Source organism: Azolla caroliniana, unplaced genomic scaffold (assembly GCF_043228905.1).
Source record: "Azolla caroliniana isolate FFs.n. ecotype wild unplaced genomic scaffold, voAzoCaro1.0.p SCAF_10, whole genome shotgun sequence".
NCBI classification, from domain to species: Eukaryota; Viridiplantae; Streptophyta; class Polypodiopsida; order Salviniales; family Salviniaceae; genus Azolla; species Azolla caroliniana.
Window position 1 is genome coordinate 811,407 of NW_028230445.1, and position 27,570 is coordinate 838,976.

Below are 27,570 nucleotides of genomic sequence, written 5' to 3' on the forward strand. Positions count from 1 at the left end.
TCACTATGAAGTTCTACGAGGCACCCAAAACGTATGATGGTATTTATATGTTTTTTCACATGCCTTTGCTTCCACCCATTCGGTGTAGTAATCTGAGGTCGTGACATATATAATGCTTTCCATAGAAGGCTGGATCTATCGGTCCTATAATGTCTATTCCCCATTTTTGACGGGTCATCAAGTTATGATAGGTTGAAGAGGGTTTGTATAAGCTTCTCGTGTTAGTTTTATGCATAGTATGAACCATACGTACCATATGTGCATTCGCACGGGGGAATGTTTTAATCATTCGAGTATGGTAAATACCATACTTTTGTATTCATTATTTATTATAAGGTAATGTTTTTTGAAGGCAAGAAAGTGACGGTAAAAAGTGTAAAAAAAAACATAAGAATGTTTTGATAACATACGAATTCGTTTGCATTCATTTGTGTATTACCTTTTATACCATCCAACAACCCTTTGAGATGGTATAGAGGTTGTCTACTAATCCATAACTATGCATAGAGGTTGTGCATAATCTCAAAGGGTTGTTGGATGGTATAAAAGGTAATACGCACCAATTGGAGCTTAAGCGTTTGGAGTTTCATGCCATCTGGGACATAGGTATATTTTATATTCAGTTTTTTGATAAGGTGGAGTGGTTTTACTCAACACGAAAGTATTTATTTATTTATTCCGTAAAAAATATCCTCCATTGGTATTAAAATTAAAGGAAAACTATATACATGTATTGTGTTGCATCTTTTCAAAACTAATACAACCCCTCCTCGGCATATCCATAGTCTCTATAGCCTCTTTTTAGTGCATTCCATGAGATGATATTTGAAACCATAATTGTGCTAAATGTTTTCTGCACAATTTCTACGTTCGAGCATATCTGGAAATTAAACTAAACCATTCAAAAAAACTTCATGCTTGTCTTATGGCAAAGACTTGTTAATCTTGAAGCATACTTCTCAATAAAGCACTTGTTTGTGTGACCTCCATGTTTTACGAGGACATTTGAACATGGAAGTTGTTCCCTTTCTGTATATCTCCCATGTTGCCACATGCTTTCAACATACCAGAAAATGTCATCATATTAGGCAAGAGGCCTTGCACAAGTTGTATAACATCCTCATTCTTATCATGCTTAGTATAGCCCAATAACATGGCAATCCATTGTACCACATCTCCAACCAACAATAATCCATCAAAAAACTCTCGAGCTTCAATTATTGGTTCACATTTACTGTACCAACAAAAGGATCTTTTTCAAATCCTTCTTTTGCATTATCACCATGCAATTCCCCTCCTCTTGTTAGAGACTCTAAGCCAAAACAAGCTTTCAAGAAACAGACAAAGCAAGCAAAGTAAGGAGAAATTCTTCTACTTGTATTTGTTCCAGGCCATAAAACACTTGGTTTTCGAGCCCATAGTCAGTATATCCAAATGCAATCACCTTCCATTATCAGACCACATTTGATGTACATATCAATCAAAGAGTCCCACAAGTTTAGGACACTTATATAGGTCATTGCTTCACAAAACCCAATTCCACATTACCTTGATCTTGCATAAACTAAATATAATTCAATGATTCTTTATCTTGGTTATTCTCTACATATCCTCTTGTGCTTTTGCAAGGAAACAAAAGATATGTGATAGTATCTAGGGCAATGCCATCATTTTGAATCTGTTTAAAACGGTCCAACTTTGTGGCCTTAACCTTATTTAGCATACTCACCAATAAGTGCAGTCCAAGAGACTATATCTCAAATAGGAACCTGTTGAAGCACTTTTTGAGATTTTACAAACTCTCTATTTGGCATGCATTGTTCAAAAAAAGGAAAGCGTTGTCTCTCTCACGATATCCATGTTCCCCATTTTCTATAGTCACTATATTGCATGGAATTGCATCTTTCACAGAAACATCAAAAATTCGTGTGCTGTTTGGAAGAAACCACATTTGGCCTACATACCCAATAAGGTATTGACAATGAGGGTCTCAGTATGTAAGCCTTTCTTCACAATCTCGGCATGTATTACACTACATTGATTGATGTCTCGAGTAACACCACAAACTTTCAAGCCAGAATCAAACACACATGTATTTGGCAAGATATTTTGTGTTTGCATCTCCTTCATGAGGTTTAGTGCTTCCTCACCATGCTCATGTTCTACATAACCAATTATTAATGCAATCCATAGGATCACATCTTTGACTGGCAAGTTGTCAAGAACTTGACGTGTTACTTCAATCAATCCAATTTGAACATACATATCAACCAATGTACTGCCAATAAGAAGATATTTGTTGAATCCTTTCTTAATTATCTCAGCATGCATTTGCTTGATACCAAAGTATTTATTTAAGCCGATGTCTAGAATTTAGAAAAATATAGGGAAGCTGTGGATATCTTGTATGTTTAACCTTATGACGTTTTCTAATACTAATGTAGTATCTTTTTTATTAGAAAAAAAAACTATGTTTAAGTTATGATATGTCATTTAATTAGTCGCTAATAATTAGGCCGCCACTCTTTCAAAGTAGACAAACCATAACGCTTCCAAAACGAACTAAAAGAGCATCATTAACCCATCATGACAACCAAATCAAATTGATAGGGAACCCTTTAGACATCAAGATAAAATGGCACAACTCTAGAAAAGTTAGTAGCTAATTTTTCAAACAAGATGCTCGAACACTTGAAGTGGACATGAAGCACTTTGGTCACAAATCCAGCTTGCATTGGGATTGTCGTTTTAACATGTACTATAAGGATTTATTTACATTATATGTAGGACCATGAAAACAAATCATGTCTCTAAATATTGAGCCAAAAATAGCACAACACTAAAGTAAATGAGTTCAATGGGGACAATGTATGTATGTACATGAACATGTGTAAATTCTAAGGCATTCACAATCGAGTATGGACTAACCTAATGAGTGAATTAGAACACAATATAGCATACAAAATAGACACACTAATAAGGAACACCAAGGGGAAGCGGAAGAGGAGGAGGAGGAAGAAGAAGAAGGAGAAGAAGAAGTTCTACTAGTCATGGTGGCCGTGGCTGCTGCCGTGGACGAATGAAAGGACTGAAAGGTATAGACACGTGTACCGTCGGGGTGAAACAAGCCATAGTTACGCTCCGATGTTGGCCCGGGTTTCATGTTCTCGTTAAACAGCGCGAAGAGGTATACCTCCAATGGGGCATCGGGGCGGAGCGGAGTCCCTCTCTTCGACATCACATGCTGGACAAGGTTGGTGTGATAGATTTGTGCATTTGCCACATTCGCACCGGGCTCGTCCGCATCACCAGCCGAAGGCCATCCCGTCTCGGATACCACCAATGTGATGTTGTTGTAGCCAAGTGCCGCGATGGCTGAGTAGACGGAGTCCATTTGTGCGTCGAACATGTTGTAGTATATGAGGCCCGTGTTGTCATCTCGGCTCCCGGGGTTGGGTTGGAAGAGCACGTATTCTAGCGAGACTGTGCCGGGGTTGCTCTTGTACGCGAAGAATGGATAGACATTGATGAGGAAGGGTGCCCCCGTGGCCGCGAGGAACTCGAGCACCGGCTTCATATAGAGGTTGGCAATGGTAGGGTCGAACGCCCCGGCCGACGGTGGGTATGATGTCGCGATCGTCACGAAGCTGTGGGCGGTCGACACGGTAATGTGACGGTGGAGGTCGAACGTGCGGAGTGCGGTGTACACATTGCGCATGGCCGGGAGAAGGTGCGCCATGAGGGACACATCGGTGCCCATGAAGATCTCGTTCCCCACCACGATACCCGAAATGCGAGTGGCTGGCAAGTAAGTCACTATATTGTCTTGGACCCACGCCATGGCCAATGCGGGGTTCATGAGGCTCTCGACCTCCTCATTCGCAATTCCGACAACAAACGATATGCCGGTGTTCCCGAACGCGCGGAGAACTTTAGGGTCCGCGTCATACAACTTCGATTTCGTGAGGGAGATGGATTGGATGAGGGTGACAACATCGGCGGGGGGTGGCAAGTCATTCGCCACTTTCCCGTAATTTACTCCGAGTGCGGAGGAGGAGGAGGAGGCGGAGAAGAAGGGGATTATGTGAGGAGCAAGGATGATAATGATGAGGGGGTACCACATGATGATTGATTGATTGATTGATTGATTCTTGAACTCCTGAGCGCCTAATGATGTTTTATGGATAATTCCATAAAATACCCCGCGAAATCTTTGGCTTCCACTTTGTTCTATATTTAAAAGTGAAGATACCCCCCATCTCCCTTTTTTACTTTTTTCTTACTAATGCCTTCTGCTTTTACTTTTATTTAAAAAGTGCCCCCTCCCTCAAGTCATTCAGTGAAAGTGAACTGGAGTGTGTGTGAGTGGGTCGGTCACTCATTCGCTTCTTTATGCCAATCATCACGTACAATTTCCTTTGTGTGGCTATCCCTTGCTTATTGCACTCGACACTTTCCATCCTCTCGTCCTACAATGGAGGAGGAAAGGGGGGGGTAACCACGAGCTTGACATATACTTTGCCCATGCCATGCATCACTCTTCCATGCCAATCTACTCATGATCCTCTACTTACATCTTATCACGTTCTTTGCACTAGTACTTGTGCCCTGCCACCTTTAGAATTACCTCTTCCTATTCGAAAAACCATAGCACTTTGAATCTCTAGTTGTTTCGGACGTGCCATCTTTTCTTGTGTTTCGTCAAGGCAATAATTCAATGCTACATAACATGCATGCTTTTCTGGTAGCTAGTGTATAGCCACATAGGTAGGAACAATAGGTAGGTTAGATCAAGAGGAATATGTATAGGGAGCATTGTGAATCGAACCATGTATTGGTAAATGCACACAAGATACTAGTAACAATCATCATAAACTGTTTCTATAAGTTAAAATCACTCTATTCATTATATAATATAAATCACATTATCTTCCCACCTTTTCGTCGAGTGTATTATTGCAAGAAAAGATGTAGTATATACTACTTGAGCCAATGTCTCTAAGGCAGCCACTTGGTTTCATGCGTGGTTTTGACATATGTGTTGTTATCTATGAATTTCGCTCTTAATTGTCATAATATTTTAAGAGTAGAAGAAAATCTAACCAAAGAGTTTTTAAAGGATGTATACCTTTCCATTATTGTAATTTATATATCACGTTCATTTAGTTTTTAAAGTATTTACTAAATATAACATGCTCTTGAGGGGAATTATACAGCGCGAATAAAAAGACTTAAGAGAATCAAAGCACATTAAATGTGTAAATTACATCTTTCACATTTTTAATTAAATCATTTCTGAAACTAATGGCAGACAACGTTTTCACATGACCATCAAATCATTTCCTCGTTCCTTTTGAAAGGTGTCATGATGGTTTGTGGTGTGAATATTTATATTGACAAATAGAAATCAATAACCAAATGTCCAAAGCTTCTTTAACCCCATTTGTGAAATTTTTAATTGTACTTTACAGTTCGATGCTTCTTTACTCCTTTGGTGAATTTTAATTTCACCGCCTTCTCCATTAATTTTACTTGAAAATAGAAATATCCTTATCCAATTTGAACCTTTGGAATGTAGGATCCCACATTAACCATAATTTATTACATGATTTGTGCATAAGATGTCTACATTGCAAAGCCTTGTGTGTAGTTTCCCAAAGGATTCATCAAATGCAATTAAATTTTCATACATCTTAGCTTTTCTTGGCGATCAACGTGTTTCAGTGCTTGCCCATTATTTCTTATCTTGATGAATATGATATGAGAGAAAAGGGCTTTATTGCTCTCATTCAATATGTAATGATTGCTTATTACATTATGAGACTTGTAATCAACCTCGGACTTGGTCCCTAACGTATCACAATAATTGGTTTGATGACATAAAGTATATGAATTGTTCATTAAGTGAGGTTGTCTATTTTGACTATCTTGTTTGTAATGTCGTTAAAAATGACTTCCTTTATTGGACTATTCAGTCACACAAGTTATTGTAATGTGTGACACAAATCATCACGTTTTCAAGACTCCTTGAAGATGGACCCCCCTTCAAAAGAGTAGTGTGTGGGTTCAACCGAATCAAAGGGACTACCTCATTTATAGGTATTAACCCTTGAGATTTTGGACGTTAAAATTTAAAACACTTGCCAAATCCTTAGGTCTCTACCATAAGATCTTTGAGGTAGTATATTTTGAGAAACTTGTTTGCCCCAAATTTGACCCATTGTGTGGATCCTTTCTTTGTACTTCTCTGTGGTAACATTTGTTAAATCTCTAAGTGTTTCTTTTTAACATGTTTTGCAACACAATTGCTTCTTCTCATTCTCATCGATCTTTAAAAAATTCGGATACTCTTGATTTTGTGTAGCTACTTACGCAAAGAAAGAGAGTTAGAGTAGAGAAGTTTTGAGAGCCTCGAAAGAGTAGATGCAAACAAGTTAGGGTTTGGTGGACTCGGCTAAAACTGTGGTTTCAGACAACAACCGTGGAGTACATCCATACATATATGGGTTCTATTGGTATATGCTTTGTATTCCCTGTCTTATAGTGGAAATTGTTTTGCTCCGTGGTTTTTCCCTAGATTTAGGGTTTTCCATGTAAATCTGTCAAAATCTATCGTGTCTGGTTTATCTCAGAATGTAATAATATCAATCTGGTATTAGAGCACTAGGTCCTAGATGGAAGGAAGTATGAGTGGACTTCCAGGGATGATAGTCCTAAACTCCCACAACTATGCTGACTGGAAGATCAAGATGGAGGATCTTCTAATAGTTAAAGACTTGTACGAGTCGATAGATAGGATGGATATACCAACAAAATGTGATATGTTCCAATGATATATTAATGTTCACGTCTACGTTTGATAGTTTATGAATATTGTCTACATTTTTGGAGTTGTGAATTTATAGATGTTGGTGACACTAAGGATTAGAGGGTTATCCCTTATACATGAAACATTTTCAAGTGGAATGCACGATCCTTCCACTTGTGAACCCGAACATGTTATGAAACATGGTAAGAAAAATGTGGAATTAATAGCTTTGAACAACTATGCATTGCAATAGTGTGTGTATTCAATGATGGTACTCATGGGTTAACCAATATCTAAACCGTGTTTTGTGGTGAATGTGAATGTAACTATTATGTTTTAACGATATAATGGTAACAACCCTCAAACCTAATTTGGGAAAAACTTTTCTTACCATGCTATATGAGTTAAATTTTGGTCCATAACCTCAAAAAGTACCTAGAAACTCAAGTTCTTACAAAGCCTTTTGATGTGTTAAAATTATTATGATTGATCATGATTTTTTTCTACCATATTTAACCAAATAATTTATTTGATATTAGAACTTAGAAGGGAGATGCATTTGTTGTTGTGAAAATGTGATTTGAAATAATGATTCATCAATTGCCTCACTAAAAATGAGAATGGCAATTGTTCATACATTCTAATGGATGAGATACAAAGCGAGAAACAATGTTCTCATACAAGCATCTCCTAGTTGATTTAACGGTATAAAGAAGTCCAAATGCTCCACCTTAGGCCCACTTAGTGCAATGCTCATTAGTCAATATTGTGATATACTTCACCCTTGTTCCATGAGTAACAAGATAAAAATGATTCATATAAATTATAAAACATCAAGTTGAATGCATTCTTAACAATAAAAAGATAACATATGTCTTGCAATCGTTATAAGAACATGACCTCCTCATATAACCCCCTTCATATATTGTTTCATCCAGCAAATTTAACTACCAATAAGATCCTCATACACAAACTTTTGTAAGCATATATAGCAATTCAACAAATATCCAAACATATGCTTCCAATATATTTATGCTAAGTTGCATGCGAGCCATGGATAACATTCGTTTTCCTTATATTCTCTTCGTGGGTATGGTTAACTTTGATGTATGCTTTCTCTTAGTGGGCATGGTTTAATTTGATGTATGCTTTCTCTTAGCGGGCATGGTTTACTTTGATGTATGCTTTCGTATACATACCTAGCCTTGAGCTAGGGAAATACGTGTTCACACTCAGGATATGTCTTGACTCTCTACTAGTAGTGGTTGTATTGCAAAAGCCAATGGGCTAGCTTGGTCACCTTGGTTCGTTGATTGATGGTTCCATTCATACAAGTCAATGTTTAAGTTGTCTATCTTAGGATTTATATATTTAATAATGTTTAAATTAATTGCTTCTAGGTGATGTGATAACATTTTGTACCTTACAACTTCTAATATGATATGCTAATATAATGTATGAAGGATTCTACAATCAAAACTAGTCGTAGTTACTCCTGAAATGTTAGCCAAATGTTCAAACAAAGCATTGGTACACATTTGGATGCATAGTTTGTTTAATGGGGCCAATCAGCTTTTTATTGAGTACTCAATGCGTTTTACATTATAAAGGTCCCTCATACTAAATACATAGAAGAAACTTACACTACTCAATTTGTAACCTATTGCATAAGAAAACAAATGCCAACTAGAATCATGAAATAATGATAATGATTTAAACTTCATTGCCATGGGAAGATAATTTGGACTAAAGTACTTGCTTAGGTAATTATAGCAAAAAATCCTAACACACTTAGTACTTAAACCTAGCTGGCACCAAAGATGAAGGGGCCTCTGATTAGTTAAGTATTAAAGGGAAGATACCTAGAAGGAATTGAACCATGGTGGATGAGTGCACATTACAGTATTAGGCACCAACTATGAGTAAAGCGAGAAAGTTTAGGCACCAAAGCTCTTCTTGAGGTGGTGGACTTGGGTTAGAGAGAGATGGAATGCTTTTTCTAGCAAAGGGTCAGGAATGGAGGGTTGAGAGCCAAAGAGTGCATTAGGGATGAGGGATGAGCCAGGATTTTGGCTGTTTAGGGCAGAGATAGAAGCCGCGGAGGAACTACCACCATTATAAATATAATGAACCAATCCACGCGGAAATACAAAAAGCTCGCCGACGCCCAAAACCTCGCTAAACAATTTCCCTGATGTGTCGATGAAGCCAACATGGAGGGTACCATGAATCACATACAAAACCTCGCTCGCTCGTGGGTGCAAGTGTGGTGGTACAATGCCATTGGGTGCGTAGTCGATGCGCACCAATGAGAGGCCTTGCGTGTTGAGCCCCGCCACATTTGCAGGAGATGCCAACGTGACCGCGATACCTAGAGGATTCGAAGTCGCATTGTTGGCCGGTGCAGCCAGTATGTTGGATTTGAAGTCACGTGGAGTCACGTGCGATGCCGGCTTGCACGCGTAGCCATTGCCGAACCTCAAGCTAGGATCTGCCACGCAAAAATCTTGCAATGGATCCTCATCGCTCCCACTTACTATTTGCACCATTACCAGAAATGTCATTGATACAGCTATTAGTTTTAGCATGGCTAGTGTGTGTGTGTGTGTGTGTGTGTGTGTGTGTGAGAGAGAGAGAGAGAGAGAGAGAGATCAAAATGCCCCAAATCTTTGTGATGCTTTTATTTATGCCTTTTGTGTTTTGTGACCAACCCTTCCCTCTATATAATGCCCTCTTCCATATTGAATATTCTAAGTACGCATGCTTTTCCAAAGGGAAAAAGACACTCAACGCTACTTCCTACTCAAGCAACACAACTAACCCTTCTAGCACATCATCACCCCACCCTTTCCCCCTCTTTTGCAATATTCTTTTCAAGTCATTTGTAAACTTTGTCACCGATGCGAAATTCTCATTCGGAGCATCATGATGGATAATCATTTGGCTATGCTCCTATCCACACTTGCACTGTGCAATTCCTAAAGTATATCCCGCGAGAAATGTATTGCTAACATCTAATGGATAATCACTTGTATACAATACACAACCACTTGGTTATGTGTCTTCATTTGTGTCAAATTTATAGTTAGTAAAAGTTTATGTGAACTTAACTTTATATTTGCCACCGTCTAGCCTTGATGTATATATTTATGAATACAACGATATTGAGTGCCGCTCTAAGTTTATATGGCCTAATGCGTGCCTACACTTCTTAATCCAAGCTCATTTGTCAAAACACTCTTAATGGATTAATTCGTTAAAGTAGGCCTTTGTAAAACGATGCTCCATATTTTGACTAGAGCCCAATAATTGTGTATAGCAATAATCTACATTTGTGCTTTATCTATCATATATCAACCTTGGTTTTAAGAAAACTTTGGCCACAAGTGGGATATTTACATCCTTTGCTCTTATGATTCTTTTTTCTCTACTTTACATTGAGTGATATGCATACCTCCTAGCTTCTTTTTAGGCAGATGAATCCTTTGTCTCGATATCTCTCAATACCCAAAGAAGGGTCGATATTCTTACACATTTCTTCTACATTCTCTTTACTCTTTGTGTTATCTTTTAAAAGTAGAATTAACATTGTTCCTCACAGTTCCACCTTTTCCAAATGCATAGCATGTATCCTCACTCAAGCATGCTTTACTCTGACAAAAACCATGTGGTGCTTAACATGCACTTTACTCCATTCCTCGACATTTTCAGACTCTCCCCAATTGTTTAGACAAGTAATTATTATCCTTTCCAAATAAGTAAATGAAAAGAAGGAAATGCTTTTAAGTTTTTTATTTTCGTATTACTACAAGGTTTGCCCCTTGGAATGATCTATGCTATTTTGTATTACTATAAATTCTGCCCTACGTTTTTGCATTTGATTCTCGAATTGCATCTTTTACTTCCAACTTTTACAACTCACTTCACACAATATGACATTTTATGATATGAAATTAGATGTGTTTTGAGTATGAAAGTGACTTAAATAATGGTTTTGCTTCCTCTATACTATTGTATTAGGCCCTTATCAAGATTGAACTTACAAATTTACTTCATTGTGAAGATACTTGATGAGCTTCTTAAGGAACACTCCTCCCTTTTTTGAAATCCATTACTAATACAAATATCTTGGGTTGAGCAAGTGAAATCATTGCTGCACATGCTTCTAGTGTATGGTAGTAACATAAAAAATGTATTCATTTTGACTTATGGCCAAATGTAATAGATATATTGCAAAGAGAACAGGACGCACTTGGCAACGGATTTGTCTAATTGATCTAACATGCATACCTTGATGCATTAATTCCCAATTGGGTACATGGAAGGAAAATCATGAAAAAAATGTGCACTAGAGACAAATGAGGATAATCTAAATCAAGGTTGTGGCGTAGTGATGTTAATTATATTGGTCAAATAAACTTATATTCCCCATGAATTATGTAAATTGATATTCATCATGGGAGTAAATGAGGTTAGTTATACCCCATTACCTATTCATATGGGCCAACAATGCTGCTCTAATATCATTGTAATGCTTCAAACGGTGCATACCATACTTGACATGATGCTTGCAAGAGTAATCAATCAACATTCCATCCAATATGGAAATTGAAAAATTGTGTAGGTCCAATTTATCATCAAATAAACTTTATTTGCATTCAATTGTCAGAAATTCGAACATATTAATTTATAAATTTGAGATTTATACTGTACATGAGCCATGACATAGAATCGGAGGGTGACTGGTAAGCAAAATGTATGAATAAAAATGAGACGAGTCTGCCGAGATCCATGTGGAATTCCTGAGCTTTACGATACATGGCATGGCACACACTCACTACAGTATGGAATGAAAAGACAAATCTTCACTTTAGGCCAAGGGAATTTTGCTCACACGCCTCTCCTGTCATGATGATGAGATACATCCATGTATAGTTAGTTGATGGACTACTTTGATCATCGTCATCTAACCTCAGACAGGGAAGAACAACTGAAAGCTTTAGTGGCAGCGGTGATGGTGATGGTGATGGTGATGGTGATGGTGATGGTGATGGTGATGGTGATGGTGATGGTGATGGTGATGGTGATGGTGATGGTGATGGTGATGGTGGTTGATCTGAGAGCTACCATGCCACAAGCTAGCCGACGACCTGTACCCCTCCCCCCCGTCTTCCGCGTCAAGTGCCATGAAGCGAGAGCTCTGTGCGTGCGACTGTCCTTCTCAGCCGTAACCCTAAACTTTTCAAAACCCTAAATCCAGCCTGTGTCTTATTTACTAATAAAGATCGTGCTAGGCCTGAAAAGGCAATGGTCCGTCTCTACATGTGGCCACTAACCATCGATGGATGGACGGACGGAAATAATAACCTGCCCCTGTACTTACCCTATACATATCTACAACCTCCTCGCTGCCAAATACATACCTGAATTTACTTTCGTGACCCTTGCCACCCGGGAGGCTGGCTTCATGAACACATTTCCAGTGCCATTGGTCGCATTCACTTCTCTGTTGTGAGAATGAACTCAATGATGTAGAGCATTACATGCCTCTAGACTAAAGCTGCTAACGAGGTGAGGGTCAATCTGTCTGGGAAAGACACTCGGTCGATACATGTCTTCCTTGGTGGTCGTCGAGAGGATGACCTGACCACATCGTTAATTCTCATTGGTTGCATTCTTTCCTTACTGTGGGAATGGATTCGACAATATGGATCATTACATGGCTTTAGACAAAAGCTACCGATGATATGAGTTTCCATCTACCTGTCTCGATCATGCTCAATTGGTACATGTCTTCCCCAAAGCTAAATTTGCTTTAGTACAAGCCATGCATTGTAAGGCGTAGCTTCCCAACATGAGTATTGGCATTGTCTAGAACACCAAAATGGGTATTCGCTCATGAAACTTGTCCTTGCAAAGATTTGTGGTGGTCGACAACTAATGACTTATCTCTTTGTTGAAAATGTTTAACCAAAGAGGTTGTAGTTAAATATTGTCTCATATACCCTCACTATTGATTTTCTTTATGTTCTTATATTTAACCTTCTACCTAAGCTATGTGTATTCTTTATGGTATAAATAATGTGAATGTGTTAGGAATTGTGAATTGTGAATTGTGAATGGTGTCTGGATACAGATGTAAAGAATCGGTGATGATTCTGTGCAGCAGAAGAACTATGTGTGTGTGTGTGTGTGTGTGTGTGTGTGTGTGTGTGGAGAGAGAGAGAGAGAGAGAGAGATTACATAAAAAATAGAAAACTGTATTATAAGGAAACAAGAATGACCAACCGTTACAAAGAGAAGGAGAAGGTGCTTATGTAGTCACCTTCTCTCTAAATTCTCTCACTAGTACCGCCTCTTGGGAAAGAGGTTGTGTCTTAACTACTTAAGGAATGTGTCATAGAATATTACATTCTATGACACACTAGTTACTTTACATGGAGGTGGGGTGTTCACACAATTGAGTATTCTAGGGTGTGTTCCCACACAAGGGAAGTTGAGTTTGATTCTCAACACGCCCCGTCAAACACAATTTCCAGTTGTCAAGCACGGTTGGTTGACAGTTGAAAGACCCAGGTTCGTCGTGAACTGCCACAGCTTGTCGACTCCCAGGGCCTTGGTGAAGATGTCGGTCGTTTGTAGGTTCGTGTTGATGTGTTAAAGGTCGACATCCCCGGCCAGAACACATTCTCAGATGAAGTGATACTGCACTTCGATGTGCTTGGTCCGAGCGTGGAAAACTGGGTTTCGAGCTAGGTGAACACTGCTCATATTGTCGCAATAGAGGAGAATTGGATCTGATATGGGAATGCCCAAAACCTTCAATATTTGTTTCAGCCAAATGGCTTCACATGCGGCAACTGTCGGGCCCCTAACAGTGTGGCTGTTAGCTTCTTTTTGTTGCTCCATGATATGGCACCACCGCCAAGAGAGAAGAAGAATACGGATGTTGATCGTTTGTCGGCTTTATGGCCAACCCAATTGGCATCGGTGTACCCTTCGAGTTGAATCGGTGTGGCCAATTTGTAGAGGATGCTGAAATCCATGGTTCCACTCACATACCTAAGCACTCGCTTAGCACAGTCGCGATGGGTGTCTCACGGAGTTTGCATGAACTGGCTAAGGAGGCCGACCAGGTAAGTCAGGTCGGGTCGGGTAATTGTGAGGTAGATGAGGCATCTGACTAGTTGTCGATAGAGCATCTGCTCACACTCTCTTGTGCTGGAGTCGACATCTAGCTTCAGGTTGCGATCGAGAGGGGTAGTGTTGGGCTTACACTTTGTCATCCCAAACTTGAAGAGAAGATCGAGGATATAATGTCGTTGGGAGATCATGATGCCATCAGGGGTCCAAATTACTTCTATTCCTAGAAAGTAATGGAGCTCCTTCATATCAGACATTTTGAATCGGTTGGAGAGTAGCCTTTTGGTATGTTCGATGTCCCCGAGGTGCTCTCCTCCAATGACCAAGTCGTCCACATAGATTATCATAAATAGTTGTCCTCTAGAGTCATTCCGGATGAACAGAGAATTGTAAGACTTGAACATTCAAAAGCCGATTTGGTGAAGATATTGCGTTATCTTTGAATGACATGCTCTCAGTGCCTACTTGAGACCACAGAGAGGCTTTTTGAGTCGGTAGACAACAGTCGGATGCGTGGTCGACCTCAATTCGGGTGGTTGTATCATGTACACCTCCTCTTCTAACTTGCCTTGGAGGAAGGTGTTCTTCGTCCATTTGGTGGAGGTGCCACCCTTTGGGAGAGAGAAAATATTTTTCCATAACTTTAAAACACCTCTCTTCAATGCTGACATAAGCGTCCTCCATTGTTGAAGCGGACTTGCATGCCTTGTTCGACTATTTGGCCAACTGAGACGAGGTTTTTTGTTATTGTCAGAACATGCAGAACGTTCTTGATGTAGGTTTGGTTGCCTTCTTCCCCAAATGGGACATTGCTGACATGTTGAATGGGGTAAATTGGGTCATCCCCAATTTCCATATAGTCGGGTCGTTCAGGCTTTCGTAGCTCTCGAAACCAATCTTCATGAGACACCATGTGATTGGATGCACCCGAATCGACAAACCATACATTTTCCGAGTTGGAGGTGCTTGTCGGACATGATGTTGTCATCGAATTCGTTCTGTGTTGCATCATGAACATTCCGCCACAATCGTTGTAGTCAGAGTTTGAGGCGTAGTTGGTGAGTTGTCGGCTTGTGGAGGCCGACTCACTCTTCTTTTTCCAACACTTTGCCTCGTAGTGGCCGAATTTACCACAATATCCGCACTGGGCAGAATTGTTTGTCGGCTAGTTCCTACATGAATGCTCCCCCTTCTTTCAGATGCTTCGCCTTGCGCGTTCAAAACGTCTTGTCGGTAATAGAAGTTATGTTCTTAGGGTTGTTATTGGTTGTGTCGGCCTTGGCTAAATCGGCCTCTTCTTCCACAACCTTGTCCTCTTCCTCTATCAAAGTTCAAATAGAGAATTTGTCCTTCTTACACATTGCTTCTTGTTCAAACATGATTCTCCTCGACCAGCAACATCAACTAGAGATCAAAGGAGGGAGGATTTTCCCTCGTGAGGACAACCGACCGAATGGCTCCGAACCGAGGTGCTAAGCCTCCGATGCAAATGTGCACCATTTCATTGTCCTCAATGCTAACATTGATCGACCCGAGGGCATCGCACAACTCCTTGATCTTCAAGGTGTAGCTGTCGATTGACATGTCCCTCTGTTGTATACCGTTCAACTCTTGATGAAGTTGAAGCTTTCTTGCGGTCGTGTTGGCTGAGAAAATCTTCTTGAGGTTCCCCCACGCCTCCTTCAGCGTTATGGGCTCTTGGATGTAGTTGAGCATGTGATCATGGACGCATGATGCAAGGCAGTACAACATATGACTCGCCGCTTGCACCCAAGTTGGGTAGTCGGCATGTGTTGGGTTGGGTTGATTTTCATTTGCTCCTTCGACATAACTCCAATAGCCTTGGCCAACAAGGTTACATTGGTGCATCTTGTACTCCCAAGATGCAACGTTATTTTTGTCGAGCTTCTCGGTAGGAAGAGCACTTCCCTCTAAGTGTTCATGTCGAGCTTCTTCTTCTTCTTTTCTTGATACGAATTGTGCAGATTGTTGTTATAACAATCAGTCAGTTCTTTCCGAACTTAGGATTAGGCACAACACATGCAGAGGCGATGGGTTGCGATCAAGCTAACATGCGCTCTAATACCATGTAAAGAATCGGTGATGATTCTGTGCATCGGAAGAATTGTGTGTGTGTGTTTGTGGAGAGAGAGAGAGAGCTCAAGATTACAGAAAAACAAAAAATTGTATTACAAGGAAACAAGAATGACCAACCATTACAAAGATAAAGAGAAGGTGCTTATGTAGTCGCCTTCTCTCTAAGTTCTCTCACTAGTACCGCCTCTTGGGAAAGAGGTCGTGTCTTAACTACTTAAGGAATATGTGTCATAGAACATTAACTTCTATGACACACTAGTTACTATACAAGGAGGTGGGGTGTTCACACACTTGAGTATTCTAGAGTGTGTTCCCACACATGGGAAGTTGAGTTTGATTCTCAACAACAGATACGTGTGAGGTTAAGGAAGTGGTTGTCATGGTTTATTGTGGTATAAGTCTCAAGTGAAAGAGAGAACAATCAAAATAGTGAATTGTGAATAGTGTTTGGATATGAATGTGTGAGAGCAAAGAAGTGATTATTGTAGTGTATTGTGGTATATGACTCTAGTTAAAGAGAGAATGTCAATTGGAACTCAAGTTAAGACCCTATGAAGGTAAGACTTAATCAGTTGGGAAGCGACTAATAAAGCATGGGATACTCAAGGAAGAGGTGAGATATGAGCAATCCGAGTTGCTATTCAAGTTGTCAATGATCAAGTTGAATGATGAAGCGACCCTTTGAATCATTAACCAGCTTGATGGAGCACCCATAATAACACCATCTACGAAGGTGAGACTTAATCGGTTGGGTAAGTGACCAATAAAGCATGGGATACTCAAGGAAGAGGTGAGATATAAGCAACCCAAGTTGCTAGTAAGATTGTCAAGGATCTAGTTGAATGATGAAGTGACCCTCTCAGTCATTAACCAACTTGATGGAGCACCCATAATAACACCATATGTTCTTATACAATAAATGGTGTGTGGCCACAACAACCTTGTTGCATGCAAGCATCTTTACTTCAAATTGCTTGGTGTCATTCAATGAATGGTGACAATAATATACTTGTTATTGGCTTCAATAATCGTCAATTTGAATGGGTTGGAAAACTTGTCCAAAGTCACATTTTTTAAATTTCTCAAGCATGAGAATAGGATAGTTTGACATAACAACTTTGGTAAAACAAATGTCATATGATATTCAACATGTGCGATGTGAGATGAGTGGTGAATTATAGAACACAATGAATACAACAAAAGAAAAAGCAACATCAACGAAGAGGAAGATGAAACTAGATTTAGATAGATCCCAATACACCTAATAAATGTTATTGACCTTCTTGAGGCAACTAGGGTGGGAACCCCATTTATATACAACCAAATCACCAAGTATGCAAAACGTAGGCCATGAATGTGTGCCACCTTGCACCTCTCTATGCAAAATATGTCACTTCACTAAGTTTGTTTATACATACACGTCACTAATAACCACTCCTTTAACATTGGACTTATTATACAATATGCTAACCACTATAAACTATCGGATTTTTTTATTTTTTTATTTTCCCAAAAAAACTCCTTTGAGTAGTTATAAAAACTATTGGATTTTTTATGTCTAGCTTTCTGTTAGTTGTGACACTTTATCCTTTATCACCGTCTTCGAGGTTGAACATGACTATGGGGATAGATAACAAAGAAGAAAATCATCCTAGACTACGTTTGGTAAGTTGTGCAAGTGGTTGGCCATTTCCCAAGTGATTTCAGACAAAGGGTAGCCTTTCCATGACACAAGATAACAATGTTTTAACACACCAATCGAGAGTCAATGATTTTCTCATGCCGTTTGAAATTGTCAGAATATCATGGAATTAGACAAATTATAAGTTAGATTTGGTTAACAAACCCCTATAGATGATCCTAAGTGCCATCAAATTTCTCAGGCAAGCTAACTCTTGGCCCCAAAATGAGAGGCTAGATTGAAATATGGCTTGGGTTCTACGTTGTGGAAGAGCTAAGCTTGTGCAAAATCTCACGTTATAATTGGTGTAATACCCAATGATTTGGGTAAGATTTTTACTATGGTTCATCATATTTAGGAGGGCCAAACAGTTAGGGATGTCAAAGCAAGTGGAAGATAATAGAACACACTGAGGATAGAAAAAGGGAAGGGAGGGCAATGAAGAGGAAGTTGAGTCTAGATATAAATAGAAGTGAATACACCCAATAACTAACATTGACCTTCTTGAGGACAACTAGGGTGAGAACCCCTTTTATATACAACCAAGTATGTGAAAGATGGGCCATGAATGCGGGCCCACCTTGCACCTCTATATGCAAAACATGTCACTTACTAACCCAGCATATAGATGTTACCCGTAGGACTTGTACGGGGCGGTGTAAGGGTGGAACACGATAATGTGGTTGATATATATGTGTAAAGTGTATGAGTGTGTGAGGATGAGTATGTGTATGAACACATGCACATTTGTGTGCATGTGTACAAAAGTGAGAGAATGGGTCAGTAGTGTAACTCCTTGCTTGTCTCATTCTTTTGCAACGGTTACCTCTTGTACTATATGTAAAATAGATTTTTCTCTCTCATTTCTGTGTCAATTCTCTATTTTTCTTTACTTCTCTCTCTCCTTCACACGTAACCCCCCTTGGGAGGGGGGTGGAGCCATTCTTGGCTTTACCCCCCACCCATTAACAATAGATGGATTTCTTATGTATGTTCCAATGCCTCATCTCACCAAAGAAAACACATTGAATGTGAAGAAAGCTTAATGCAATTTGTTATATGCTTCTAGCAATTGCTCCAAAAGTTGCAACTCCCTCATGACAATGACTTAAAAGACATCTTCATCTTAGTTCTTTCACGAATTGCTACATCAAACATCAACACCGTCAACTTCTTAGACTTTGCCTTCAATGAAATAGTTACCACATTTTGGGAATTGAATTGGATCTAGATGAGTCATGCCTTTAACTATATTAGGTTACATAATCCCACCTAATGATAGAAAATATGTGCTTTCACAATCATGTATGATACAACACACACACACATGTATGTATGTATATATGTATCATGTATGTATATGTTAACTCTCAACTTGATCATCCAAATCCCATTTTCCCACTTTCTAGCGACACATAACCTCTAACACCACCACCACGTGTATTGTCTCTCTCATCGAATGGATCTATCCGACCATTCAGCAACTCAATGTACAATTCATATCTAGTGTGCCCTTCGCCACTTGTTAAAACATATCATTGAGCACGGGGAATACAAATTTTGGTGAAGGCAAAAACTAACACCAATTGCATGATGTGTGGCCAAAGATTACCTTGTGTGCTCCACTAAATTATCCACTCTCATGCCCTAAACCCAACGGCTCTTCCAATGCCATACCCTTAGAAAGAACTGCTAACACAAATAATTAAGTTACTTGAGAGCTACCTAAGTTAATAATGGCCAAATACTTTACTACAATCGACCTCACAAAAGAGGATGACAACGATACTCTAAGTGATGTTCTACCCCCAATGTCACCACTTTGACTATTAACTTAGGACCTCTATGTGCACACACCACATGACCAAGGGGATGACCATGAGAAGAAAAATCAACAAAAATTTAACGTAGTACTACAAATTACATACTTAAACACGAATTAAACAATAAGCATTAAAGTAAAAATACTCAAAGAGAGGAGTTATACAACAATTAATCACACTTTTTCTCCTTTTATTTACCCATATATCTCTTATAAATTGCATAATTTGAGCAACTTACATATGTGATATGATGACCACAATCCAACCATTCAACTTTAATGAGTTATTTGTTAGGTTGTCTTACCAAGAGCCATTATCATATGAAACTTGTCCTACAACCTATTTTACAAGAACTTGTATAGAAAGAATAGGTTAAGCCCCTTTATATATCTATGTAGAGGGGATGTCACATAAAGGAAACTAGGAGCAAGGTTCTTATACGGGCACATGTTGACATTTAAATAGTTATTCTTATTAACTTACTTGTATACATCCTTATTTTGTATTGTATAATTACAAAGTTTGAGTGCATATAGAGATAATATAATTATGTTTGATTCTCAACACTGATCAAGTATATTTACTTTTCTTATTGGACATTATGACCTTCCAACTATTCCACGCCTACTGATGACCAACGACATTAACTAATAAGCTTTGCAAGATCTTCTATCATGTTCATTTTGGACAATGAACTTTGGTGGTAATTGATATGGGAATTTCCACAAAGTTTTCTAATCTATGAAAATGGTGAAATAGCCCAAACATGGAAAGCTAACATGGTGATGTGGAGTACAATGTTGTGCTTCTTAGTTCACTAAGTTAAGAGAGTCAACAAAAAATCACTTTTGAATAAATGGAACTATTAGATTATTTAGAAATTTGTGAAATTAGTTTTTAGAACTCATGAAATTATTGAAATTTTTTGTAGGATTTAGGATTTTCTTTGGATGGAGGTTAAGATTTGAGACAAGGCCTCTCAAACTATTTCTCTTGATCAATGGATTAGGTGGACAAAATTTAACCATACACGAACTACAACAACACTACCCCTTGCTACAGTTTCCACAAATGATCAAAAGACCACGCTCTCCTTGAAGAACTCTTCCCTTGTGGTATAATGACCCTAGGCTCCAACTTTCTGAATATGCAGAAGCCGTCTTGAGCCTTGCATTACTTGGTGCCCTCCTAGTGGATTTGCACGTATATTCGAAGGTCCCGCACTTTTGGACTAATCATACTCTCAAGAATATAATCGAGTATTTAATATAGATCTCAAATATGCCATGGTACGAATAATCTATACAAATGCACATTGCCATTTGGAGTTTTAGGCAATTGACACTCTTTGGCAACTTTGTATATATGAGAACAATGATATGTTTAGTTATGCATCAAAAATATTGTCGAATGTCTAACCTTGGCTAAAAGCATGAATATACTTTGCTTTGACCATAACTCTTATGACATTGAGACAAAACCAAGCTCGAAAGCACAAACCTACCTTGATTTCAAAAGCGAAGTCATTAATTATCATTACATATACATTCATTCAAACTATTGGAAGGATAGGGTTTGTGGGTATGCAGATTCTTGCAAAGATACATGTAAAGCTCATGCATTAGACCATGTGTGGGTTTACTATGTAATGTTTTGTGAATAGAGTTGACAAATAGTTAGCATGCACAATGAGCTTCGAGAAATGTAATGACATGAACTAACTTGAAGGGTAGAGACTAGAGGATAACAATTAACCATCAAGGAGGGAAAATATTAATAAGCATTCTTGACAATGAGATGGAAGTCCGACTCATTGTCCAATTGATCATGCAAGAATAGGATGGACAAGAGACACGAGTTATAATCATGAAGGCCACATGTTTACAAATTTGAAACATAGCATAATAAATCTACTTACTCAATAAGAAGGTATATATGATGAAGCTATTCTTCGGAGACATCATTCACGTGAAAAAGAAATTGGTTGGTTGCAAAAGAACATAAGCATAAGAGTCTTGACTTCAAAAACATCACTTTCCCAAACCTTTCAAAAAGCAAGCTTCAAACCTATGGCCTCCATAAGAGGAAAGGACAAAACATTGGTTTAACCACTTCTCAAATAGTTGGCAGTACAAAAACTAGAGTCCAATTCTATGCTCCACCACGTGTGCAAGAAACTCGTATTGGCACACAAATTTCTCAAAGGAAGATTACAAACTAAAGTGAAGGTCCAACTTTCCCAACGTCATTGTGAGGTTATCAAATGTTTGGAATTCCACAGGCAACCAGTGAAACAAAAGTCCTCGTCAGTCGATATATACAAGTTTATCAAAACCCGATGTATTCTAGTGGGGAAAGCTAGGAATTGGAAAGGATTATATGGCTTGCACATGCATAGCGATCGAAACCACGCGAGCCAATTACATATATAGCCCTATCATCGAGGGCTTGAATAAAACCTCGGTCTAGTAGTAACAGGAGGTGGACGAAGCCAGAACGAGGGCGATGGCGGGATGTGAGACCTACAAAGGTGTTCTTTTTCCGTAGGATGGTGGCAAACACGCGTAATCCGCCGGCGAGGCGAGCGAGGCCCGACAGGGCTGATTGCCGGAAAATCACATTTCCCCTCTAGGATCTCTCTCTCTCTGCTCATTGATTCCTGCATTCACATCACAAACAAGTGTTTTAAGAAATTGCAAGTATTATTTATGTATTCCTTCATAAGCCAGAATAGCAACTAGAACAGACACAGGAGACCTCTCCAGGGGTCCGGTGGGGTTGGGTCGGGGCAGGGCAGGACCGGACCGAACCGAACCGAACCTCTGAGCTAGGTCCATACACAACAGAAGTAGAGATGGGTGAGAAGGATGTTGTTGACATGAGCCTGAAGGTGAAATGCAGATGGCGATGGAACGACAGAGCAATCAACATTTCGTCTTCCTCTTCTTCTTTCATATTCTTTCTGCTGTTCTGTGCAATGCTTGGATCGATCGGTTTGGCGTTGTCTTGGTTCACCGTATCCCCCTTTGCTAAATCTCACCCACCTCGATGTTGCTTCGATGATAACGAAGGGTCGTGGTCAATCGGATTGTTCTTTGGCAGTGATCCTTTCTCTCTTAAGCCCATTGAACTGGTACATTGTGTATGCCATAGTCATGTGAATCTTAGCCCTTGTTACTCAAATAATATATGTTGATGCTGTTTTGTAAACTTGTAGATGTGTTGGTCTTTGTGATCTATAACAACCTAATGTATATGTTGAACTATCGTATGCCATAACATTTGAATTTTACTTTTTTGTGGGTGAAAACCACGCAGTCTGTATATACCTTTGATATTAGACATTCAAACCTCAGTTTTTCTGATTGAAAACAACCTAAAATATACTATATTGTATGTCCATATGCGTAAATCTTAGTCTTTTTGGTTGAAAGCAAAAAAAAAAAAAACTGATACTATATCAATTGTCCATGTCCGCTTTTGATGTAGATCCTTTGTTTCACTGCAATTAAAACAATTTAGGTCTGTTTTGTTGGCGTTGGCGTAGGCAAGTATTTATATATGAAGCTTTTTGATGTAGTTGATTTTTCTAAATCTAATCGCACCTAGGCCAGGTATTATTTTATTCACTGCTGGAGGGAACCACCCCACCCTTTTTGAATGGATGCCGTTGAGGATTGAAACAAGAAACCAGGGGTTTAAGGTTTTATAACCACATTTTATTCACTTTGCCTCAAGATGTACACAGCATGGACATAATTTGCATCCTTCGATTCCTGCAGTCTTTTGTGATATTTGCCACTAATGTTTTCCTTCATCCTTTCTTAAGGACACAGAGAGATGGTGTTGTATCAGTATGTATGATTTTTGCTTGCAATGCTGATTTTCTGTTTTCCATAAAAGTGTTAACACTTTCTTGCTGTCCTTACTCTTAACATATTCAAAATTTCAGGGAAATTTTCGTAACAATGAAACATCTGCCTGGCCTGTAGCAAATCCAATACTGACTTGTGCATCAGCATCACGACCCAGTCATCCGAGCAACTTTGTTTCGGATCCATTTCTCTATGTGCTGGTAAACCATGTTGAATCTAATGAGATTATATTTTTAAATGCACGTGTGCCATGCTTGGTTAGTTGTGAGGATGTATATATAACTCCAATGTCTCTTTTTTGTAGGCATGTCATGATGCTGGAGATTTTGTTATGCATATTTTTCTAATGACATTATATGTATGTTCTAACAGCATGCTTATCCAGTGCCTTCTGATTGATTGCAGGATCAGAAACTTTATGTTTTCTTTGAAACTAAAAACGCCATTACAATGCAAGGAGATATTGGAGTGGCAGAGAGCACAGATGGAGGCATTTCCTGGAGGCATCTTGGGATTGCCTTGGATGAAGAATGGCATCTTTCCTATCCATTTGTCTTTTCTTACAATGGGGAGGTAAGTCTTTGATCATTTGTTAGCAGAGGAGTGCAATATTTACTATTTTTTATAGTGTTCTTTTGTATGTCAAATTGTTATCTTTTTATTCATAATGATTCTATCATGTATGGCAGCCAAATGTTTGAAGTTTAGAACAACTCTATAATGCTAGAGAAGCTGGTTGGAGAAATTTGGGAACTGATTAGTTTGATGTCATTAAATGTTTCAAATTAGTACGTAGTGATGAACTTCGATCCAATAAACCCTGAACTACAAGGTTGATGTGCAAATACTTAATCTATAGCTTCCATATGGACATCTTCGAGGGTGTATAACTATAGGCCGGTCAGAGGAGTGGACTGTTTGCCAATCTTGAAATAACCTCATCAGACAGAGTGTATGGATTTATGGCTTCATGAGAACCGTTTTAAATATGACAGTCTGGTGGCCTAGTTAAAGACGGCTGTGGTTGTTATGTTTTACCTCGGAACTTGAGTTTTGAGCTTTGGATCTGTATATAAGACATGTTTTCATCATTATTTGAAGCAAAATAAGCTATGCTTAATTTGTTTATTAAAGTATTAGCAGGTCTTGAAGCAAAGAGCAGTTTCCATCAATAATGTTTTAAATAGAGTTATGACGTCCGCTTCATTTTCCGCTTCTTTGCTAGGTCACATATGAAGTCAATAGTTTCTTTTCAAATAATAAGTCATCTTGATGTCTCATCTCCCTTTGACCCTCCCTCTTTTCACTGTAATACATAGATCTTGTTTAATGGAAAGTGAAGATTGAATAAGTAGTAGCCATAATCTATCCTAGCCTGATTCAGATGAGTTTGTCTTAAGAAACCTGTTGTGTCAGGCTATTTGACGCTATCCTTTAATTGTTTTGAAGAATGCATGCACCAAAGATTTTTGCAGAAACGCTTGATTTCTCAAAGTTAAAGGAGAATTTTAGTGTGGGTTTTCAGTCTTGATAATCTCAATCTAATAGGTTTAATGCCAAACAAATAGCCCTTTTATGGTAATGTGTATATTGAATAGTTATTATATTCTTATCATTCTTGTCTTGTTAAAACAGATCTACATGATGCCAGAAGGAAGCAAAAAAGGAGATTTGCGGTTATATCGAGCATTGAGGTTCCCCTTACAATGGACGCTGGAAAAAGTGATCATAAACAAGCCCCTTGTTGACGCTTCATTGGTGGAATATGATGGGCAGTTCTGGCTTTTTGCATCTAATTTTCAGTATTTTGGTGCACATAAAAATGGTGAACTTGATATCTATTTCTCAGAGAGTCCCCTTGGGCCTTGGCAAGCACACAAGAGAAACCCCGTGTATAATGATGGCACTAAACGTGGTGCTCGTAATGGAGGGCGACCTTTCTTTTATAATGGTAAACTTTATCGTGTTGGCCAAGATTGCAGTGAGACATATGGGAAGAAAATCCGGATTTTCCATGTTGAACATCTTTCTGTGGACAAGTTTCAGGAATCTGAAGTAGCCTTTTCCACATTAGAATGGAAAAAAGGTAAAAATTCATGGAACGGTGTTCGCTTTCATCACCTAGATGTACAGAAACTACAGTCAGGTGAATGGATAGCGATGATGGATGGGGACAGGGTCCCTTCAGGTGACCTTTTCAGAAGGTATCTTACTGGTTCTGTAGCATTCATTGTGCTGCTCATAATTGTTCTTTTCTTGGGGAAGTCTCTTGGTATAGCTCCATTGAACAGATGCTATAATCAAAGTAAAAGGATCGTTATGACATTAGTATGGCCACGCCATTATGTTATTTCAAGATTGCATAAGACCTTCTCGAGGTTTCTTCGCACCAATAGTGCAGTATCAAGCAATGTACGCCTCAGCTCATGTGCAGCTTCATTGAGGCTCTTCATGTGCCTTGCAATCTGCATCTTGTGCATATCTTTAGAGATAAAATGCTTTTGGGGGGGTAATGGAGCTGAAGAACCATACCCAGTCAATGGCCAATATTCACAGTTCACTCTTTTGGCAATGACATATGATGCCCGCCTATGGAATTTGAAAATGTATGTTAAGCATTATTCCCGGTGTGCTTCTGTCCGGGAGATTGTAGTGGTGTGGAATAAAGGTGTTCCTCCAAATCCGTTAACTGACTTTGATTCTGCTGTGCCTGTTCGAATTAGAGTCGAGGAGCAAAACAGCCTTAATAATCGTTTTAAGCCAGATCCCAATATCAAGACTAGGGCAGTTCTTGAACTGGATGATGATATCATGATGACTTGTGATGATGTGGAGAGGGGGTTTAAAGCTTGGCGGGAACATCCTGACTGGATAGTGGGTTTCTATCCTCGGCTCATTGATGGGAGCCCTTTGAAATACAGGAATGAGAAATATGCAAGAACTAGAAAAGAGTATAACATGATCCTTACTGGTGCTGCTTTTATGGATAGCGAGACTGCATTTTCAAAATACTGGAGTTCACAAGCTGAGCAAGGGAGAGCTCTTGTGGACGAGTTCTTCAACTGTGAAGATATACTAATAAATTTTATCCTGGCCAATAGCACAAAATCAAGGTCAGTTGAATATATTCACCCCGCATGGGTCATAGACACCTCCAAGTTCTCAAGCTCAGCTATAAGCAGAGACACAAGTATGCATTATCAAAAGAGGTCAAACTGCCTGCTACAGTTTTCTCAGCTTTTTGGTGGATTACCATTGAAAAGATGGGAGTTTGGTATGAGGCATGATGGCTGGGACTCTTGATACATGGTCACGTAAATGTGTCAAAAGGTATAGTAGAAGGAAATATATTTAATATGATGCAATGTCAAAGACTGCTTGTATGCATCAGAGATATGATTTAAAAATGATCCTGAAAGCCATGAGCCAACTAACCACTCAAGTCTTCATCAGCAAGTTACAATGACTTGTGTGAAAGCCGATTACTGCAACGGTTCTTGTTACACAGCATGTGCATCAGTATACCAGAGGAATTATTGAGGTGATTTTAGCCATTTCAAAATTTAACTTTCATGTTATACGATTGATAGCAAAGTGAACAGTTTCAATTGTATAACTAAGTGAATAGTTTTAATATTAGATTATAGTCAGTTCCCCCATATTATGCCTCAAAAAATGTTATCCATGACATTTTACCATGTTTAAGAGATCATTGCAAAGCTAAAGCGTAGTGTGCATTGATACTATCGGGCTTAAATAAAGGTTTAGGATACTGAAATCTACGGGTAGACAGAAAAAGTAGCGGTTTATGTTGACTTCTTGTGGAGAGTGGGAGATAGATCTTTTTAACATTCATGGGAGACAGATTGTGATCTATGGGATGAGCTTACCAAATTGCAAGTATCAGACTTGGGTTCTCTCAATTTTATGACGTTAGTGCGACACTGTAAACGACCAAGCCAACAGTCAGAGAGACAGAGAGAGACCATTAGATTTAACATCCACAGGGAGCCAATTGCAATATGGCCCATGGCAAGGATCAAACTTAGTTGGGGAGGGAAAATGAAAGAAACATGTCTACTAGAGGCCAAATTTAGCCTCAAGACAAATCGTGATTACTGATATGGGTGAATTCATGTGTCT

At 39.0% G+C, this 27,570-nt stretch overlaps 3 protein-coding genes and 1 pseudogene across 3 annotated transcripts; 1 reads left to right on the forward strand and 3 right to left on the reverse strand.

Moving 5' to 3' along the window:
• Nucleotides 1-1,217: 1,217 nt before the first annotated feature.
• LOC147858586 (pentatricopeptide repeat-containing protein At3g03580-like) lies at nt 1,218-2,331 on the reverse strand. The gene is made up of 2 exons (XM_087325641.1): nt 1,965-2,331; nt 1,218-1,327 (listed from the first exon to the last, which is right to left on the reverse strand). Exons 1-2 carry the CDS (start codon nt 2,329-2,331, stop codon nt 1,218-1,220), a joined length of 477 nt encoding a protein of 158 aa, XP_087181767.1.
• Nucleotides 2,332-2,817: 486 nt separating this feature from the next.
• On the reverse strand, nt 2,818-4,193 carry LOC147858587 (glucan endo-1,3-beta-glucosidase 11 pseudogene; annotated as a pseudogene).
• A 4,260-nt stretch (nt 4,194-8,453) lies between these two features.
• LOC147858588 (rhicadhesin receptor-like) lies at nt 8,454-9,505 on the reverse strand. Its single transcript, XM_087326476.1, has one exon. The coding sequence runs from the start codon at nt 9,394-9,396 to the stop codon at nt 8,746-8,748; it is 651 nt and encodes a 216-aa protein (XP_087182602.1). The 5' UTR covers nt 9,397-9,505; the 3' UTR covers nt 8,454-8,745.
• Nucleotides 9,506-22,322: 12,817 nt separating this feature from the next.
• Nucleotides 22,323-27,005, forward strand: LOC147858589 (glucosamine inositolphosphorylceramide transferase 1-like). The gene is made up of 4 exons (XM_087325755.1): nt 22,323-22,685; nt 23,505-23,627; nt 23,833-24,000; nt 25,063-27,005. Exons 1-4 carry the CDS (start codon nt 22,407-22,409, stop codon nt 26,728-26,730), a joined length of 2,238 nt encoding a protein of 745 aa, XP_087181881.1. The 5' UTR covers nt 22,323-22,406; the 3' UTR covers nt 26,731-27,005.
• Nucleotides 27,006-27,570: the final 565 nt, after the last annotated feature.